Here is a 22,424-nt window from a genome sequence, read left to right on the forward strand (position 1 = left end):
CCAAACTTGGGTAAAATTTGGCCTTTACCTACTCGTACTTTTTCTACCCTATTTCCTTTCTGTTCTTCTGGGGATCCAGTTACATCTTTGTTGGACTGCTTGATATTGCCCCACATGGCACTGAGGTTCTGTGCTTTTTTTTTCTTCCCTCTAACCTTTTTTCTTTATTCCTCAGATAGATATCAATAATTTCTATTCATCTATCATCTGCACTCTGTTGTTAAGTCCAACCATTCGGGGATTTCTTTTTGTTTCCAATTCTCTGCTGAGCGTACAATTTATATTAATTCATTACAACCACTTTTCCTTTTCATCCTCAAACATAGTTCTAATAGCTGCTTTGAAATCCTTGTCTGAGAATTCTAATATCTGGATTATGTTGGGATCTCGTTTTACTGTGTGCTTTTCTCTTTTTGACCATAAGTCATATTTTCCTGTTTCATTGCATGCCTCATAATATTTTATAGTATTCTAGGCATTGTTGATAGATTGATTCATTTTGTTATGCTCCGGAAGTAATAAGCTTTGTTCTAGCAGGCAGTTAAATTATTGGCTAATCACCTTGATTTTATGGAAGCTTGATTTTACATTATGTTAAAGATTTTGTCTTTAGTTTTAGCACAAATCCTTAGTGCTGGGCACAGCCTTTTCTGATAATACACAACCATTCTAGGGATTTGAGGGAAAGCCTAAGGTACTTACCAAGCCTTCTAGCTTGTTGGGATTCAAATTCTGTTTTCTCTTGCAACTGAGAGCAACAATCTCTGCTCAGCTTTTTCAGCCTTCCAGCTATGGCTTTCCACCTGGTTCACTAGAATCTTCCGTGCACATGCACAATGCAGGAGTTAGTCAAAGACTTAAGAGGAGGGCTTCCCTGGTGGCACAGTGGTTGAGAGTCTGCCTGCCAATGCAGGGGACACGGGTTCGTGCCCCGGTCCGGGAAGATCCCACATGCCACGGAGCAGCTGGGCCTGTGAGCCGTGGCCGCTAAGCCTGCACGTCCGGGGCCTGTGCTCCGCAATGGGAGAGGCCACAATAGTGAGAGCCGCGCGTACCACAAAAAAAAAAAAAAAGACTTAAGAGGAAATCATATGCAGATTGGAAGTCTCCTCCATCAGTGCCACCTTCATTTCTAGAATTTCCTCCTTCAATTTACAGCTCCTCAAGCAGCCCCCAATTCCTCCAATACCTCAAGTCATTAAGACTGCAACTTTCTCTTCAGTTCTAGCCACCCCCTCACCAGACAGACTGGTGAATGCCCTGAGGGAAAAGTCATATAAGCATAGTTCTCAGGCTGCTTCTGGTCACTCCCCAGTGCCTTTAGACAGTTATTTATTATATTTTTCCAGAGTTTATAATTGGGAGGGTTTGTACATTACAAGCTATTCCACCACTACCAAAACCAGAAGGCCTTCACTTTATAATTCTTCATTGTTTAACACCTTAGAAAAAAAACAATACAGAACTGGTACTTAAATGCCCTTGTTTCTCTCCTCTTTTTCGTCCAACATAGTGAAAACAGAATGTTTCACATATATTAAAATATCTTTTATCTCAAATGAAATGAAACAACTCAAAATAATCTCTTCTTAATTGATGCTTTCAGAAAGTAGGGAAGTAGTTGCTCAACTTCCTATGAATCTACTGAACAAAGAGTTCAGATAAGTTGATTAGGCCATGAAAACACAATTGATTGACCTCGAACAATGTTGGGGTTAGGGATACTGACCCTCCATGCAGTTGAAAACATCCCTGGTTCCACATCCATGGATTCAACCATCTGAGGATTCAACCAACCATGGATTGTGTAGTACTGCAGTATGTATTTAGTGAAAAAAAATCTGCGTATATGCAGACCTACACAGTTCAAACCTGTGTTGTTCAAGGGTCAACTGTACTCAGAGTTAGACCAACTAAACTAACATGTAGCAAAGCTATTTCTGTTATAAACTGACAAAAGTATGAGACTTCATAGTCATGAAACATAATAAATGGAGTGTGATTTACAGCTAGGAAGAAGAATGTGGCTACTCGCATACATACAGAGGCATATAAACTGTTAAGAGAGATGATAAATCTTGACCAATCCACTGTTGTTTTCAAACGTAAATTTTTAAAGATTTTATTTTGTAGTCAGCAAGTTTTCCATTTGTCAGCTTGGATGTGAAAGATGCTACTTAAAACCAGACAGCAACTGTACATGGCTGGCTGAACATTTATAATTCAACAATTATATAACCTCCAAAATACAGCAGAATATGAGGCACATAATTAGGACATCAGCTAAACAAGACAAGGCAATTCAAAATGATGTCATGTTGTGGCATGTGCTCAGCTGAGCTTTAAGTAAGTAGGACTGTTGGGTGGGGACTTATTCTTCCCACCTCTGTTTATATGCATTAATACCAAATGCTGTCAGGACAACTTATCTTGCAGTCAGGACATCTGACTTTTTAAGAAAGAAGAAAGTTCCACCTTTTATCAACTGATTTCATAAACAAAAATTGCTTTTAAATGATTCTGTCGATGGATGTCTATCTCTAAGTTTTCCAGCATGGTCTGCTCCATGTATGTACATCCTGAAAAACTGCCAAAATAGCAGCAAAAACGATGACATCATAGGGAAAAAACTCATTGCCAAAGGAAACCAAGCACTGTTGAGTCAGCATCTTTCTTCTTGGTCACTCGTTTTATACATACTAGGTAAACCAAAAGACCTGTTTGATTTGTTATACAAATATGTGTATGCGCATATATAACTGAAATTAACATCTAACAATAAAATGCCTAAGTTCAGAGTCCATCAATGCTTTGGGATTCTGAGCTCTTTTCTGGGATGGAAAACAGACTTAGCATCTCCATCTCCAGTGGATGCAAGCTGCCTCCTGTGATAATCAAGGAATGTAATGGTCCTCCCAAGTCCACAGTACACATTTGCTGCAAAGTGCCTGCTGCAATTTTCTGGTCTTCAGCTCCAACCCTGGCTAAGCCAACACAGAGTGTCTCCTCGGTGACTGCTATTAAAATAAAAAAAAAGATACCACCATTCAATTCAGCAAATGCATTATCCTGAATCCATTCAAACTTACACTAGTACCAAAGTACATTTAAAGAAGACCCAAATATATTACATCTCCTTAATCACTCATTATGGACACACTATCTACTGATTTATCTAAGGCTTTTCTAAATTATTTGTACTACCTGACATATAAAGTAAAGTAGTACTGCCTAACTTTACCCTTTCAGAATTCCAAAGACTTACCTTAGTTTAAATTTTTAGGACTTGAATAATTCCTGTATCCATACTCTATTGCATAGTGTTTGTCTTCAAGTTCCGAGTGAACAATATTTATTACATGTTTATATATATATATATATATATATATATATATATATATATATATTTATTATTTTTTTTTTTGCGATACCCGGGCCTCTCACTGTTGTGGCCTCACATGCTTACATTTTAAATAAAATGTTTGAGATATATTCACATTGGCCAAGATATACTGGAAAAACCAGGGGATTATAAGCTAAATACACACATCTGAGTCTGTGCTTGGCCACCTAGCTATGTAACAAACTTCAGTTTTTTTTTAGTGGAATACTATCTGTCATAAATGGTGGTTTAAGGGCTAAGATAATAGATATGAAAGTACTTAGTAAACTACATAGCCCTTAACAAATAATAGGCATTATGACATTCCTTATGCTTTTTTTTTTTTGCGGTATGTGGGCCTCTCACTGTTGTGGCCTCTCCCGTTGTGGAGCACAGGCTCCGGACGGACGCACAGGCTCAGCGGCCATGGCTCACGGGCCCGGCTGCTCCCCGGCATGTGGGATCTTCCTGGACCGGGGCACGAACCCGTGTCCCCTGCATCGGCAGGCGGACTCTCAACAACTGTGCCACCAGGGAAGCCCCCTTATGCTTTTAAGTTCAAAATAACCAACATTAGTGAACTTTAGTATTATTCACTCTGGCCTGACAGCTGAAGGGCTGACGCTCTTGTGGTTTTGTTTAGTTGGGAAAGCTGTCCTGATTGAAAAATGGTCAAAACGGGGCAAATGATTTCTACAAGGACAAGCTGGCATGTAAGGAACTCTGTGCATAAGTATGGATATAGAGCACCCTTGCAGATTATTTGTTTCATGACTTTAACAAGGCCTACTGAGGCCAATGTTATTCAAGAATCTCTTCATGTATCTTTTCTATCAAGAAATAGGTGCTCAAAGCCAGTCAGCACCTTACAACAGAATATAATGACAGATTAATTTAAGAACGTCTCAATAAAAACCTACTGACAGTGAACATTTCATGATATACCACATCTATTAATACTATGTCTAGATATTAGGAATATAAGGATAAATTCTCTTGTCTTTATCCTGAAGAAAACTATACCTGGTCTCATTGTTGAGAATGAGAAAAAGTAGAATAAGTATACTTTTACAGGACAGAGTTTACCATAGATTTGGGCTAAAATGGAAGTTCTGTATTTTACCAAAATATTTACGTTAACATATTTACATAAAAGCTGATTTATAGTTAATTTGTAAAAAATCCTTACTTTCTAGAATGATATTAATTTTACTAGAAGGAACTCCATTATTTTTCTTTCAGTAGAACATTCAGCTTATGAGATTTAAGGTAATGTTGAAAAAAAGTGACATGGAAAAATACAATGCAAACACACCGACTCTCACTTCAGTGGTGTTGGTATATGTATATGTGTGTGTATGTCAGACGTTACATACACATCTCAGTGTAACAGTAGGGGAATACGAGAGCCCTTTTAAGGTTCTTCAGTACCTGGTTCTTCTCCTCGTATTCGCTGATTCTGAACAATCTCCAGAAGTTGCTGGGCTGCTTGGTTTACACTCATATAACGAGGAGGTTCATAGATCTTTCTTCCCCTGTAAGTGTAAAACTAGATGCCACTGTTCTTAGCCATGAAATTACACAATACGTTTTTAACACAGTTACTCCCCAAGGTATACTCAATTACCATAGTCTACCTTACGTTTGAAGCGGTTGCTTGTTACCCACTTTAAGTATACATTAAAGCACGGATACAGTGATCATTTATCTTAAGTTTCTTAAGCTTTTTTCATTGTTCTACTTCAAATGCCCTCTCATCTCACTGAAATGCTGGCAGAAATAAAAGTCCAACAACTTAAAAGATAAATGTTTAAATCAAAGTTACTTTTATTCAAAGTGATACTTCAGGCAAAAATAATTCAAAATAAGTGGCAATTTGTTCTATACCTCAGTTTAATCAGGTTCTATAGTGTTCATTTTTATTACCATGTTTAAACCACATATCCCTCTTTTCACATCTTCCTCTAAAAAAAGTAAACTAAAGAGATAAATATCTCAAAATCTTGGAGGATAAGATGTTTACTTCCATATGCCTCAAAAGCCTACCACATTTGCCCAATGATCAAAATAAAAACACTGTTTTTGCAGTTTACAAAACAGTTCATATAGATTATTTTACTGACTCTCAGAACAATTCTATAAGTCAGCACTCTCCAAGAGGAATATAATGCAAGCAGTAAACATAAATTTAAATTTTCTATAGACTCTACATTAATAAAAGTAAAAAAAAGAAAAAATTAACTTTAGTATGTTTAGTTAACCCAATAGATCCAGAATGTTATATTTCAACATTTATTCCTATAAAAATTATTAAAGATTGTTTTTGTACTAAGTCTTTGAAATCTGGAATGTATTTTATATATTAGCACCTCTTAATTCAAATGTTAAATTTTCATTGGAAATACTTGGTCTGTATTTAGATTTCATAAAATTCATGGTTGTAAAAGTAGATTTACATACTGAATTGTTTTAAATATACTTAAATGTTTTCTATTAACTAAGTTGAGTATGTTTTAATTTAATTAAAATTAAATTATAAATTCAGTTCCTCAGTTACATTAGCCATACATATTTAAAGTGCCCATTAGTTACACGTGGGTAGCAGCTACTGTATGGGACACTGCATTTACAGGCAAAAGGGGTTAGTACTCGCATTATACAAATGAAGAAAATACAGCTCAGAAATGGAAGTAACTTGCCCAAGAGCACATAACCAGAGGCCAACTCAAGACTCAAACCCGTGTCTTCTGACTCCCAATTAACTCATTCCACAAATATTTACTGAGTGCCTATCCGGTGCCAACCACTGTTCTCAGTACTGACCCAAGAAATCTATTGCTATTTCCACTCTATCTATCACACTGCTTATCATTTCATAAGATTGAAAGTATTTAATTTTACACTGTTACTGAAAACTGATTTTCAACAATCTTTAGAACTCATGTTATTTAAGTAGAACTTATTGTTCACGGAATTAAAGTAGATGTAAGCATTCTCAGAATAAGAACTTACTTGATTAGATTTTCCAAAGACTGCTCCTTTACTTTGATGTCTGTAGGAAGTAAAAAATAGTTCTCTTTTAATTAACTACTTTATCCAAAATCCTACGTGTAAACTTCAACTGAGTCACCTAAGTTTGTGGTAGACATTATTCTCAAGTCTCCAAAATGCTAATTTGATTGAGTCTATGACAATCGTTCCTCACACTTGTATCTGGCCACTTTTTAAAGGAAATATGAGGAAGAAGGGAAGCTTGTGGTTGTGTAAATGTCATTAGTTAGAAAACAAACATGAAGTTGGCCCTGAGACCATCCTGAAAGGATCGAATTTCCTCTTGGAAAAGAAGACACAGGAAAGAGTCAGATAAATATTGGCATATACACTACCAAACAGCTAATCAAAATTTTTGTGTTCATTTCTATTAGGTGGTAACTGCATAGAACCAACTGAAAAGTCTTGTTATGTTCCTCTTCTTACCTATTTTTCAGGCACTAGAATATAAGCTTCAATGCATGTAACATAAATAAAAGAAAATTCTTACCACATTTTGAAAAGACTTTTGCTTTCTTGTGAATGGTAAGACATGCCTAATAACTTATGAATACTTTAATACCAAGTATTCATACTTTAATTGGGATTTCCTGAGCACTGACTGGTAGCCAGGTACAGGGCTACCACAGCGGCCAAAACCCACGTAGTCTTTGCTCTAATAAAGCTTGACAATGCAAGCATCACAAAGATTTGATCCTTTACGCTTTTTAATCACTGATGCTCAGCTAAACAATTCGGTAGAAGGTAAAAAAGCAGAATCACTCTACATCCTCACAGGAACTCAGCACACAACAGCAAGAGCGACAGCTGCTTCCTGTTCTACATGCTGAAAACAAATGGTTCAGTCAAAGTTTGTTTTTGCAAAAATAAATATAGTGCAACTGCGGGGTCTTTCTGATAGACTTCTACAGCTTTCCCAAGTGATTATAAAAGTTTTTCTCATAAAGGATACTAAGTATTTGCTTGGAAAATACTCCAGAGATAATCCCTTACATGTATTGCTAAATGTTCTTGGAACCAGCAGTGAATATATTTTTCAGGTTCGAAATATCATTAATTATTTAATATTTCCAGTTGTCTGGCACATATAGGAAAAAATGTATATCTATTATTGAAATATGGCCTGCAATACAATTAATGATATATAAGTTGACTTTGAGCTCCTTTACACAGTAGTTGTAATGTTTTTTAAAAATTAAACACATTTATTAATGTATTCACCTTGAGCTTCTGAAATGTTGTCATACTTAAGTTTTTAATTTAATATCTTCAATATATTTACTTTTTTACTGATATGCTCTACAGAATTTGATTTTAAAAATTAAGAGGGTTGGGGAGAATTTTTACAGGCAAATGCTTTTTAATTGAACATAAGACTGCATTAGTGAATTAATCTCAAGCCAGACCTATCTTGATACTTTTCCCTTGTCTTCACACAGGCCATAATTATTCCTTTCTACTTCTATTTGCTAGAATGTAAGCCTCTCCTATTCATCTTAGTACCAGCACCTAGCATAATGCAAAGTACCTAGTAGATACTCCATAAATTCTACTGAATAAATTTGTCCACATGGCTCTACTACCACCAGCCCATCTTAAACTATCTACCCTTTAAGTAGAGTAAAAGTCCCAGCTCCTTCAGAAAGCGTTTACTGACTTCCTCTTAAATGCTCTTTGTCCTCTGAAATATCCATACAATTAATGCTGTATTTTATTAATCTCTAATTACATTATATACAGCAGTCTTATCCTTCCAAGTAAATTTTAAATTCTCTATGGTTTCATACCATGACATAATTCCTACAAGGGCATGGCCCATAGCAGGCATTCAATAAATAGGTACTAATTTGAATAATGAGAATTCCAGGTGATTAAATGATGAGATCTATGGTTTGAGAATTTGGAATCATGATATCTTATACTTCACACCTTGTTCCTGTTTTTGTTAATGGAGCAAGGAAGATATATTGTTTAACCTTGTTTGTCTTTTCCCAGGAAAGCCAAGAAAAGAGGCAGCTCTTAGAGAGAGTTCAAGAGCCAAAGTTCTGGTCTGTCCTTCCTGCCTCTCCATACAATAGAACTTAACTGTTCTATAAACTTTCATGTACACAGCACATTAGTTCCAACTAGATTTCAAAACCCTGAGGGCAGGACCCATGTCTAATACTTCCTTAGTATTCCAGAAGAACCTAACTCCACATTGGGCATACAGTAAATACTTAATAAATACTGTAAACTGATTTTCTGTCCTTCCAAAGCTTCCAAAAGATAAATCCTATTTTTCCTCCTTTCCCCCATTGTTTATGATACATGAAGATGTTATCAGGTAGCTTGCCTCTTAAGACTACTTTTCTCCCCATTCTGTTTTAAAACCTCAGTTCTGTTGTAAAACACACACACACACACACACACACACACACACACACACACACACATGCTTTTTAGCACCTGAGTTCCAATGAATCCTTGTTTTTTATCCCTCAGTTGCATATACTTCTACTTCTGCCTTTAATAAAAGTCCAGTTAACAGCTATCCTTCTCACATCCTTCTAGTTTGACTTTCTACCATACTGCTGGCCTTAATTGGATCTAAGTTTAAGATAACATGATGGATATATCTAATGGCATATTCCACATGAATTAACAAGTGTGTTACAGTCGGCCCGCCAGTAGGAACTACAAAAAAAGGAAAACTAGTATCTTTCCACATGGAAAATCTAAACACAAAACTATAAAGCTAATTAATAATGAATTACTAAACTGCCCTGATAATAAACTAAAATAAGAAAACATTATTATACCAGTTAATTGTGGGATATAGCCATAAGCCAAAAAAATGTTAGAGAAGCATGCATGGCCTGATCTAGATCTAGAATTAATTAGATGTCAATGTTAATGGAGTAAAAGGAATGTATTCTAGCTGGAACTGAATGAGCTAGCAAGACTTAAGTCCCTGCTCTTATGAAGTAGGGAAGAAAACCAACAAGTTAATAAAATAATTCAGATGGATGGTAAGACTTAAAAAAAAAAATACAAGGTAATGGGAAAGAGAATCATTGGGGGATACAGGGTGTACCACATCCGATTAGGTAGAATTTCACTTTAGATCAGGAGTCAGTAAACTTGTTCTGTAAAGAAGTAGGTAGTAAATATTTTAGGTTCTGAGGGCCACAATGTCTCTGTCAAAATTACTTATCACTGCCAGTGGAGCATGAAAGCAGCCACAGATAATACATAAATAAAGTAGCATGGCTGTGTTCTAATTAAACTTTATTTATAAAACAGGCAGTAGGCTAGATTTGATCCACGGGTGCTAGTTTGCTAACCCCGGCTGGATAATTTCTGATTTCTACCCTATAAGAAATGCTAACCATTAGTAAAACTTTTCTACCGTCTTCTCTTTTAAAAGAGACATATTGATTGAGGTTCTGATAATGTACAAATTATATATCATTGAATAATAGAGAACTGTCTATATTATACAAATAACTTAAATGCCTTTGGCAAATAGGAGTCTTTTCTAATGTTCTGAATATCTGTACTTACTACAGAGGCCAAAACCATGGGTTCATTCTTTGCCCTGATTCTGTGCTGTGGCAGACATTCTTCTGCTGTGACTTCACACACAGTATCACTAAAACAGTGCAATTCAGTGTATGATCCGAGGACTGATGCCACTATGTGAGAATTCTGTTCCCAATAAACGATAAAAAAAAAACTACAGGAGTAAGAATAAGTGTTTACAAACACCTACAGTAATTTGACTTTGACACAAAAGATTAGAAACTTAAAAGTAAATAAATATATTTTTACATATATTTATTTTATGTATGTGTGTATATACACACATATCTACACACACACACACATATATAAATAAAAGAACAAAAACTTGGTCCTTCACCACAAATTGAGAAGTACTGCTCTAAACACTTCCATGAGGCAAGAAAAGATTATTCCTATTTGATAAAAATGAAGGCAAAGGTAAGGACTGTTGACAATATTCTCTAGCTAGCATATAGTAGCACTCAGATTTTGTCTTCTGATCCCAAGTATAAGTGTCATTTCAAAGTTATCAAAGATGCCAGTTATTTCTTTTCTGTTGACTAGCCACAGATTATAGCTCTGGTTATAGCATTTTTACAATACACACTGTAGAATAGGAACTGATAGCAAATGTGAATCAGTACAATTCCAGTACCTCTGCTGACAAACGCAGCCCATCCCTTTTGAAGCTCTATCAGTACCACCAGCTTAGTGTACAAAGACAGTGATCCCAGCCATTTCCACACTAGGTAGGAAACAGAATTTGGCCGCATAACACAGTGAAAAGAGCTGTGAATAACAGGCTATTTAGATTCTACGAATTCTGCAACTAATAATCTGGGTGACAGTGGGAAAATGATTCAATATCTCTGGGCCTCAACTTCATCTGTAAAATAGGGCTTCAGTAAGATGATGTCAAGAGTCTCTTTCAGATCTATAATTCTGTGATTCTGATAGCATTAATACTGCAGTATTCAAAGGACACCGTAAGGAAGACAGGATGGAACGTGGTAAGAATAAATGCTCAATACGTCTACTGAATTGCTGTAAATTGACCAGAACAGGGTCTTAATGGACCAATGGGTAAAAGATGGAATGCTGGCGAGGATCTATTAGGGCGTAAGTAGGCAGCAGCACGAACTACGGCACGTATGTAGGAGTAGCCATGTCGTATTTAGAACAGAAAATTCATTTCTCCACAGAGTACGGGGAAGAGCATGCCATGCATAGAGTAGCTAGCCTGTATCCCACAGAACAGCTTCACCTTCACACAAAATCAAAATGAGAACAATATGACAACTCCACATTGTCACCCTAAAGAAACTCCACAGCCCTTACCTAGTAAGCATAATGTGTGCATGCCGTTTTGTCTGTTCTTCTTCACTTTGTCAAAAAAGCTTTCTGGTCTCCAAGTGTCTGTCCAAAAAACAACAGATACTGTCTCTCCAAACCTATACAACTAGAAAAAATAAAAACTAAAATTAATTAATGATGGAACAATTCACTACTATTTCATAGACAATAAAAATAAAAAGCGAGAACCAAACTTGAGATGGACTGGGTATCAAGTCTGTCACACACACACAAAAAAAGGTAATAAAAATTCTCTTTGATCCACAGCAGCTGGTATCATTCTGATGCCCTTTCAGTTGGAGATTTCTAGTATTTCTGCATTCAGTATGGGAACATATGTAACTACTTCATGATTTAGCTAGGTAGCTGCTAAAAATACTGAAATACAAAGAAACCAGAAGGAAGCCAAAAAAAAAAAAAAAAAGACTTTTGAGCAGTCAGAGCACAGTTCACAAAGTTAATATTATCCTCACTTTACAGAGGAGTCCACTGTCAAGATCAACTGACTTGCCTAAGGTCACACAGCTAGTTAGTAGTGAAAAAGAAACTCAAAACCTAGGTCTGAGGAAAAGCTCCTTTCTACCATGACATCTCAGTAAAATTCATGCACTGTATACTCACTGCAGCCATATCCCAAAACCTACTCCCTTACTTTACCCACTGTTTATTCCCTCAATATAGAGTTCAGTGATAGGCCTTTTCCCAAACCTCCTCCTTTCCCCCCAAGAGGCCCACCCACTCCATCTGACCATTATACAACCAAGAAGCTTGCTTTGTTCCAACTTGCTTCCAGGCTGGCTGCACATCTCACTTAAGTGAGTCCAACTCCAAATCTTATGCTGAGAAAATCTAGTTTTGAATTTTGGTTCCTCAACTTGTTAGCTGTGTGACATTATTCTTTCTAAGTCTTAATCCTTAAAATAGGAACAGTGATAACATATGCCCTTCCAACCCACACGGTTGTATGAATCAAATAACATGTAAAAAGTTATTCAAACTGTGAATAATATGCTTATATTAGTTCTTATCTAGGTACTGCACAAAGGATTTTATTTTCAAAGACTTAATACATGGTAAAACATAACACTGAAGTTGTTATATAAAGATTTAATTATTCAATTTAAAGAGTGCCTGAAAGAATTTTTAGTAGAGCTGGAAAGCACTAAATGCTGGAAATTACATCTAGTCCTCTGCTGTAAATTAGCTGTGTGATTGAAACAGCTGTGTGACTTCAGGAAATCATCTAACTTTTCTAAGCCTAAAGTTTTTCATTTGAAAAATGAAGAAACTGGTCTGGAGAAGGGATTATTGTCCCCAGGCTTCTCAGTTTTCAGAAGCTGCTGCAAGACGCATATAGGGAGGAAAGAGAGAAGCTAGGACATTCAAAGTCCTCCATCCCCCCATCACTGAAGAACCTCAACTTTTCTCAATTTTTATATGTTGAGGTCTTAAAAACTATCACTGATATTCATAATGGTGACTTTGAGATCCCAAGGGAAGGTTCATCGTATTCCTCATATGGCCACAACCTCCAACCTACCTACCAATAGGCTTTATTCCCAAAGTCCATTTGAAAATTGTCTGAAAAGGTATTTCCCCATAGAAGCCATGCTATCCAGTGGCAGTCGAATTCATAGTGTACAAAGACGCATGTAACTCTCAGAACTCAGTCATAAACCTTCCAGCCACACCTAACATGGTTTCTCTGTAATAAATGTATTTAGAGTTCCAATGTAAGATCCCTGGAATATATGCACCCAAGCTACAAGGACTAAGCCTAGCTCTGTTGAGGGCTTCTGTTACTGTTGTTCTATAAGAGGCAAATCTGTCCAACAAATATTTTATAATAAATTTATTATAAGTTATCCACTATGTGGCAGGCATTATGCTATGCACAGGCATAAAGTGAGAAGCAAAGCAGCGCTCCGGTCCTCATGAAGTATGCAGTCTCACTTATACCTTACATAGCAGGCAAAAGCTCTGGAGTCATGGCTCTGGTTCCTACTAGTTGGATGATCATGGTGACTAGTTCGGTGACTTTCAGGAGGAACTCCCTTGCAAAATGGATATAATAATTATAAACCTAATAATGTGTTTTGTTAAGGATTAAATGACATACTGTATGTAGTGCCTAGTGCCATAGTAAAGACTCAATAAATGTTAGGAATTTGATAATATAACAACGATAATGTTTATAATGATGATATGAAGATGTTCTAAAATGCTGTGTTGTGTTATAATCCAACTGCTCTCCTTACTGGAGTGAGCTCAAAAATATTACCAAACATTTGAAACTATGTTTATGATTTAATTCTGACAAGTTCAATCGTTTACATTCTTAAAAGGATTTTTGGCATCTCTGATCAGATTTTAAAATATTAACATTACTCTATTAAAAAAAACTTTAAAGGAAAACCATTAAAGTTAAAGAAAATTTCATATGCAACCATATATAAATACTTTAAATAGCTTTTCAATATTTTAAGAGTCATGAAAATATAGTCATGGAGGTAAATTCTTCATTCAGAAAGAAGGGGATAGATGATTTAAAAGAGAATTGAGATGCTAGTCACATATAAACATTAGTTGAAACACTTTATGTAAAAGCGTCTTTCAATTGTCTAATTTGGGGGATTAAAGAAAACCTCACATAAGCACTGCTTTCTAGGACCCTGATTTATAGAACTGTAACCATTCCATGGCTGTGGTACAAACTTCTTCAATGAATTCTGGAACATTATGCAAACAGTTTCGCCAATTTAGATGTCAGTACCTCAAAGAACAGACGGGCCAATTCCTTTGTGTTTCACAATTCAAGGACTTACCAGTAAATTACAAAAAGAAACTGGAACAAAATCATACAGTGACGAGAACTGAGGTTACAGAAGCCTAAGCACCTACCATCCTAAAAATGTAAGCCTTTGTGCTTGTGATCATTTTCCCCCAAACCATTATTGATGCAGATCTACATTTAAAGATTACAAAAAGAACTGTTTTCAAAAACAGTAGGTAAATGCAGGCTTTCTGTGTGTGTTTTAACCTAGAGTAAGTTATAAGGAAAGCAGTTTATCTAACTTGATACTGGATCATGTTTTTTATCAATTGAAGACAAAAACTCAACTCAAATGATTTACTTACATTATATATAAGGCACTAATTAAGAGTGAAAAGAGGCACAAGAAAGACAAATATGAGGTAATAAATACTAATAAAAAATTAGATATAAATTGTGTAAGAGTTCAGCATTTCCCCCACCGAGAGCGCACCTGAAGGTAACTTCTGAATAGGATATAAACTGGACCTTAAAGGATGGGTAAGATTTTAGCCTGGGAAGTTGAACATGCAGAAGAATGAGATGATGTGAACAAAGTAACAGAGGTGGGAAATCCTGGGCAGTAGTTTACAATGGCATTAACCAAGTATCTAGAAATAAGTATTGCCTGACTTTGCCTCTAACAAGTATCTCTAATTCCTGACACCTTACCAGGTACCAATTCCTGTCAATTCTAGCTCTACAGTTTATCTAGAAACTATTAATTTTCTTTTTCCTCTACCTTAGTTTGAGTTCTCAGTACCACCTGCCTGAATGACCTTAATAGTCTTAATTCATCTCGCTGCCAGTATTTCCTTTCTTTCAGAAGCACAGGTGCTATGAAAACTCCATTTTATAATTAGATTTTAATGCTGTGGTATTTTACATTGAAATGAAAATATTTTGTGATTTTTAGATTAAAAAGTATCTTTTCTGGATATGGAAAAATTAGAAAATTTAACTTGCTAAGAACTCTATCAAGTCCCACATGTATCTTTTATATATGTATATCCTAATCAGATCACTTAAATCTGTGAGGTAAAAGAAAGCTGAAGCCAGCAGTTGTCAAAAAATGTACTACAAAACCATATAATCAAGAGTTACTAGTTTTTTTATATAGAATACTTGTTGTTTTTAATCTTCACATACATTTTGCTTAACATTGATAAAACACTGACTTTTGCTAACAGTAAGGAAAGATTATACACATGGCTATACACTAGGTACACAGATAAAGCTGAATGACTATGTAGACAGAAGAGCAGCTAGATTTATATTTTCACATATAAATGAGAGAACCACATACAAATTAAGTGAAAGAATACAACTTAAAGCATACAATTCCAAAGACAAGATCCAACTTGGGGTAGGGGGGGTGGGGAGGGGGGAATAAATAAGCAATTCAACTCAGCAAATATTTGTTACACATTGATTATATGTGCATGGCACTGCAATAAAGTACCATGGAAGATGTGAAGATAAGTAAATTAAGGAGTTTATAATATGGTAAGCACATAAACATATGCAAGCAACTGAATACTCTTATAGGATAGAGATTTACCAGGATTGTTTTGAGTAGAAGAATGGCACAATCAGATCTACGATTTAAGCAGAAAACTATAAAGTGGAAGAGAATGATGGGAAGGTGGCTATTAAAATAGTGACTAAAAAAAGGAAATGGAAAGGAAGGAAAAAAATTTTAACATGCTCATGATTTAACAGGTGGTCAAAAATAATTCCAGTGACTAAAAGAACAGAGAACTTATTAGATGAATTCTGCTAAGGTTACATAGTAATGTAGAGCTCTAATACCTTTATTACCTAGTTAAGTGTTCTTTGTACTCATTAGGTTTTATCATTTCTACAATAGTGCCTGGACAACAATGAAAGCAATTTAATGCTTCTGAAAACTAACAGTAAGAACTACTACAAGGTCAAAAATGCTGACTATCATATCACAATGAGTGTTGTGTTATTTAAAAAAAAGGAAGGAAATGAGTTTCTTATTTTTTGAAAGTAATATACATTTTTCCCAAAGTAGATATGTATTATATAAACAGAGGAACATATGGCAATAGTCAAGGTCACTCATGCAACAGTCAGCGAAAGTGGAAGCATTTCATAATGATGAGAAAATATACAACCTTTTTCTCTGAAGTCAGCCACAACTGATAATGCAGTTTTTAGTGCAGAACTCATTGCTACCTCGTTTCAAACTGTCTTACTTTATCTTTCCTTTAAAAATGTCTCAAAATCATTCAGTCACCAAACTTTTACAAAATAATTAACATATTCTATCACACAAATGGCTAACAATAAATGAAGCAGTACCATGCAAAAACATTATTTTAGGATCTGTAACTCTTTTTTAGCCTGTCAGATTCAGGAGAATGTACACACAGTAAGTGCTAAGTAAAAAGACTGAAAGAAACATACCAAAATGGTAACTATGGTACCTTCAGGTGGTGAGACTATGGATGCTTTTATTTTCTTCTTTATACTTACTGTATTTTCCTGATATTCTATGCATACATATGGCATTGTTATCAAGAAAAAATGTTATTTTGTAAGTGGCTCTTCACACGCAGCAACAATAATAAAAGCAATTCTGATTCGGCATGATTAAGCTGCTAAATGCCTAACTTGAAGATTTCAAGAGAAGAAGGACTTGTTCCTCTTGTCTTTTGTGTACTGAGAAAATCCCTGATTTTCACTACCAGGAATGTCTAAATACAACCACCCTTGCCTGGCTCTCGACAAATAAATGGATTTTTCTTTGACTAGGAAAATCCTCAAAATACAAATAAGTGTTAGAAATATCTGTTACTTAGGAATTTCAAGTAACATGATTTTAAAGTATACATGTTTATAACTAATATTTTAATTGCAAAAAAATCTTAAAATTAACTCAATGAAAATTTGAGTATCTAACATATCTTGGTCTATGTATCCTTTGCCTAAAACTGGAAAACAGGCCCGCTTTTTTCTTTTAATAAATCTTTTTTTAAAAAAGTATTTATTTTTGGCTGCATTGGGTCTTTGCTGTTGCATGCGGGCTTTCTCTCCAGTTGCTGAGAGCGGGGGGCTGCTCTTTGCTGCGGTGCGTGGGCTTCTCATTGTGGTGGCTTCTCTTGTTGCAGAGCACGGGCTTTAGACGCGCGCAGGCTCAGTAGTTGTGGCTCGCGGGCTCTAGAGCACAGGCTCAGTAGTTGTGGCTTAGTTGCTCCACAACATGTGGGCTCTTCCCAGACCACGGCTTCAAACCTGTGTCCCCTGCAGTGGCAGGTGGATTCTTAACCACTGCGCCACCAGGGAGGTCCCAACAGTCCAGCTTTTTAGCTTCCAAAACTACAGGATGTTAGAACTTAGCTAGTTTAGTATTCTTCATACTTTTTAGTGACAAATCTTTTTTCCAAATGAATTCTTATACAGAACATCACTGATGCTAAAAATTGAGTTAAAGATAATGTCCTGGCTCCTCAGGGATTTATTCTTTCTGTTTTGGGGTCAATTACTTCATTATCTTCACAACCCAAAAGCATCTTCATAAATCATGGTACACTCTGAAAACCACTAGTTTTGTCCAACATTCCTCCCTGTTCCCACCTCATCCCCTTGTAGTTAAGAAACAAGATCCAGAGCAGTTAGATGACTCCTTAGTTACCACCTGAGTGAAAAGTAAAACCAAAACCTTTTAATTTACAGTTAAACTCTAAGCCTTTTCCATTATATACCTTTCCTTTACTAATTCTTCCCAATATGTAGTCAGTTTTTACCCAACATACGTACTGTAAGTCTTGTGTTAACTAATCTCTAGATAGCCAAGGTTTCTGTGGTATGTATTCATTTGTGTTTCTGTAATACCCTGCAGATGCCCCAAAGTGTCTCCATGACTCTCTAACTCTACCTTTCTCTCTTTTGGGAATGTCTTTTAACTTCTTGTCCATCTAGAAAACCCCTTATAATTCCTTTTCTAAACCATTTTATTGAGGTATAATTATCATACCATAACATTCACCCATTCCAAGTGTACATGAAATGATTTTTAGTAAATCTAAGTTGTGCAACCATCACTATATCCAGTTTTAGAGAATTTTTATCACTCCAGATCCCTTATGTCCATTTATACTTAATCCTGTTCTCATCCCCAGCCTCGGCCAACCACTAATTGCTTTCTGTCTCTATAGATTTGCTTTTTCTGGACACTTTATGTAAATGGAATCATAAATTATGTGGTCTTCTATGTCTCACTTCTTTCACTTAACATACATACACTTATTATCTATGCTGGGACTACCAATTGTTCATAAGAAAAAAGGAGATACTTCAGGGAAACATCATGCCTTCGAGAGTCTGGGAGTAAGACAAACCCAATCCTATTCTTCTACATAATCAGTTCTAAGATTGATAATGGTCCTGAAAGCATAGGAAGACTGGCACAGGGTTCTTAGGACAGGAGGTAACTTCTCTAGAAATGACAAGTTAATACAACCAACCAAAAAGAGAAAACACCTGGGCAATGGTGTTAGAAGGGTCCAGCCCCATGGACAAGTCTATGGGGGTAAGGACCATGATAACTGTGGTAGTGAGATGGTAGGATCCATTAGCATACAGAGTCCGTTTCCTTTCCTAGGATTATCAGTAAGGCACAAATGGCTCTCTACATCTCCCTAAATCTCAATTCTCTTAATAGACACCGCTCCTATGTATCTACTTCTTTTAATCGTCTATTGCACCCTACCCTCTCCATGAAGTCCAAGCCCCCATCACCTCTTCTCTAAAAGACTGCAATAACCCTACTAATTGATTTCCTCACTTCTAGTCTTCCCTGGCAGAAATCCAATCCCCACATACCAACCAGAGATATCTTTTTAAAACACTTACCAGATAAAGTATTTGCTCTGTTTAAATCCCTCTAAAGGCAGTTAGTCTATATCACTTAGAATAAAATCCAAATTCCTGACAGTGTATTAGCCTAGTGATCCAACCCTACCCACCTATCCAGCCTCAGATCACTCTTCTCCTTGCCTACTACTCTCCAGCAAGCCTTCCTTTGGTTCTTTAACAAGCCAAGCTCATCTCCGCTTTAGGGTCTTTGTCCAAACTGTTCCTTCTGACTGGGATATGGTTGTTCCTTCTTGATTAATATCTAATCTTAAATGTTACCACCCTGAGAGACCTCCCCTGACTACCCAACTACAGTAGTGACCTAGTCACTCTCTAAAGTAGCAGTCTACTTGAATTTCTTATACTTACCACTATCTGACTTTATTTTTTAAATTTGTTATTGCCTCTCTTTCCTACTAGAATGTAAGCTCTTTGAGAGCAGAGACCTTCTTCGTCAGCTTTACCACCATATTCAAAGAAACTCAGTAGGCAAACAATAAGAAGACAAACAGTATTTGTTGAATAAATGGATCACTATTCCTCTTAATGATGTCTAACTTGGCAACCTCTAATATATTTTCCGTATAACAACAACAATTTCATTAGGTATATGAGGTTTGTGGTAAGGAAGTGTATTTATGGCTTGCCTAGAATAGAATGCATATCAACTGGCTAAGTATGTGTGCGTGTGTGTGTGTGTGTGTGTGTGTGTGTGTGTGTGTAGAAGTGTTAGTCTATGCAACTACTTACCTTCATAGATACTGATAATCAAGAATCCTCTGTTGGTTAATAAACTACAAAGTTAATAAAAAATACTCAATGGTCGATTCTGAACTATGCTGCTTTAGAAAACAACAAAAACAAAAAAGATAGTTCAAAAGGAGCTGATAAATGATAGCTAAAAAAATTGTACCCATTCTCAGGTTAGGAATTTCATACTACTCCTCTTTAACCTAAGGTAAAGATGTTGGAAAAGTATATACCGTTCAGGTCTGTAACCTTACCCAAGTAGAACTTCTGTTTAACAACTCGATGGCTGTTTTCCAATTCATAGGAAAGCTCTTTCACATAGATGACAGAATGCCTTTCGAAAGTGGTGCCCACTTCCCTTTTAGAAAATTGAGCAAGAGAGCATGGCAAGGCAACCTGTTAACACTCTACATTTAGCAAGCGTATTTCTGGGAACTAAAATCTACTTTTCCAATTCTGCCATATTCAAAGAATGAGAGTGCAGTTTTTAACTTTCTAAGAAATTTTTTACCTGTCCAGGTTGATGAATCTCAAAGTGTGGTGCCTGTACCAGCAGCTTCAGCATCACCTGAGAACTTGTTAGAAGTGCAAACTCTCATACCCCTACTCCAGATATACTGTATCAGAAAATCTGAAGGGAAGGCCCAGGAAACTCTTTAATAATCCCTTTAGGTGATTCTGATGAATACTAAAGTCTGAGAACCACTGGTATAGGTTATTGTTTTTCCATAAATGCTAGTCCAAAGAGTAAAGAGAAAAAGACGAGCTATTATAAGGAAGGGGACTTTGCCAAAATTTTTGCATTATGCAGGATATCCATATACATTTATTTTAAAATTTAAGTGTGCTATGCATATGATTATTTTTTTTTGTCTTTTATCTTAGAAAACTATACAAAGGAATCAATAATTACCTCCTTCTCCTGGGATAGGAATACCTTGGGTGGTACAAGAATTATACTTCCATAGAGATTTCATAAATACAAAAGACAGAAAATAGAAAGGTACTTCCTGTTTTTCACACTAGTAGTAAGTCATTTCATATCCAGATTAGGGAACAGAACCAAGATGGGGAAACAGTACTTTGTGGCTGCTTAGAGAAATCCCATATAAAACCGAGAGAAAGCTAAATTTAAAATAATAATAATATATGTAAATGTGGATATGATCTTGGGGGCTTATATGTATGGAGACTGTCAATTCTCATAGTAAATTCCCTCTCAAATACCTTCACCCATTTTAAATATGAGAACAATAATACTGTACTTCTTTATCAGTGTGGGGATCAGAGGGAAAGGGTCACCCTAGTCTACCTTTACCCAGTCTGGATAATAGGTTTACATAATAAAGACAAAGATCTTTTAAAATATTTATGCCTTATACCCTAAGAAAACCATAATTCAAAAAGAGTCATGTGCCACAATGTTCATTGCAGCACTACTTACAATAGCCAGGACATGGAAGCAACCTAAGTGTCCATCAACAGATGAATGGATACAGAAGATGTGGCACATTTATAAAATGGAATATTACTTAGCCATAAAAAAAATGAAATGGAGTTATCTGTAGTGAGGTGGATGGACCTAGAGTCTGTCATATAGAGTGAAGAAAGTCAGAAAGAGAAAAACAAATATCGTACGCTAACACATATATATGGAATCTAAAAAAAAAATGGTTCTGAAGAACCTAGGGGCAGGACAGGAATAAAGACAAAGACACAGACACAGAGAATGGACTTGAGGACACGGGGAGGGGGAAGGGTAAGCTGGGATGGAGTGAAAGTAGCATTGACATATATACACTGCCAAATGTAAACTAGAAAGCTAGTGGGAAGCAGCTGCATAGCACAGAGAGATCAGCTCGGTGCTCTGTGACCACCTAGAGGGGTGGGAGGGAGACGCAAGAGGGAGGGGATATGGGGATATACATATGCATATAGCTGATTCACTTTGTTTACAGTAGAAACTAACACAACACTGTAAAGCAATTATACTCCAATAAAGATGTTAAAAAAAAAGTACGCTTAAAAAGCAAAAAACTCTGAATAATAGATTATTAGAAGATAATTTAGAGCAAAATATGATGGAAAGGGGCTAACTAACCTTCTTCACCAGAAATAAAATTAAAACCAATATGAAAAAATATATATAGTCCCTTATATATAGTCCATTAGCTTAAGATTTACACATTTTTGTCTATCACATAATTTATTCCTCTCTTTTTTTCCTTTCTCATGGCAATTATTCTTAAATGATTAAAAGATAGCATGTCTAGAGGAAAGAATATTGGACTGAGAATCACTCATGAATCTGAGAGTCAAGAATTCAATTTATTCCAACACAGAAATGTTGGGAAAAAATTTTAAGTGTAAAAGACTTGAATTGGCAAGGTTTTTTTAAAGTATGCATTTTATTAGAAGACAAAACAGACAGCAAAGTTCTTTGCCAATTTAGACGTAGTCATAATTAAGAGGAAGTAATGAATACTGAAAGGTGAATCATTTATACTTTTTCTCTGGTTCTTCAGAACCAAAGGCAGTATTTCTGGGATGCCTGGATTAGTCAATTAAAGTGAGCTACTCTTCATAGGTAATACAGAAAATACAGGTCCCTCTAAAGCCACAGACACAGCATTGGGTACCAAG

At 36.0% G+C, this 22,424-nt stretch overlaps 1 protein-coding gene across 3 annotated transcripts in view; it reads right to left on the reverse strand.

The window, feature by feature from the left end:
• Positions 1-2,093: 2,093 nt before the first annotated feature.
• The window catches only part of DPH5 (diphthamide biosynthesis 5), a 37,152-nt gene continuing 16,821 nt past the window's right edge, over positions 2,094-22,424 (reverse strand). For all 3 annotated transcript variants that reach the window (XM_032604454.1, XM_032604435.1, XM_032604445.1), the window contains exons 5-8: positions 11,318-11,438; positions 6,395-6,434; positions 4,814-4,917; positions 2,094-3,017 (exon numbers count right to left, since the gene is read on the reverse strand). In XM_032604454.1, the coding sequence (XP_032460345.1) occupies positions 2,794-3,017; positions 4,814-4,917; positions 6,395-6,434; positions 11,318-11,438 (489 nt within the window). In that variant the 3' untranslated portion in view covers positions 2,094-2,793. The remainder of the gene's footprint in view (positions 3,018-4,813; positions 4,918-6,394; positions 6,435-11,317; positions 11,439-22,424) is intronic.

This window comes from Phocoena sinus, chromosome 1 (assembly GCF_008692025.1).
Source record: "Phocoena sinus isolate mPhoSin1 chromosome 1, mPhoSin1.pri, whole genome shotgun sequence".
Classification (NCBI taxonomy): domain Eukaryota; kingdom Metazoa; phylum Chordata; class Mammalia; order Artiodactyla; family Phocoenidae; genus Phocoena; species Phocoena sinus.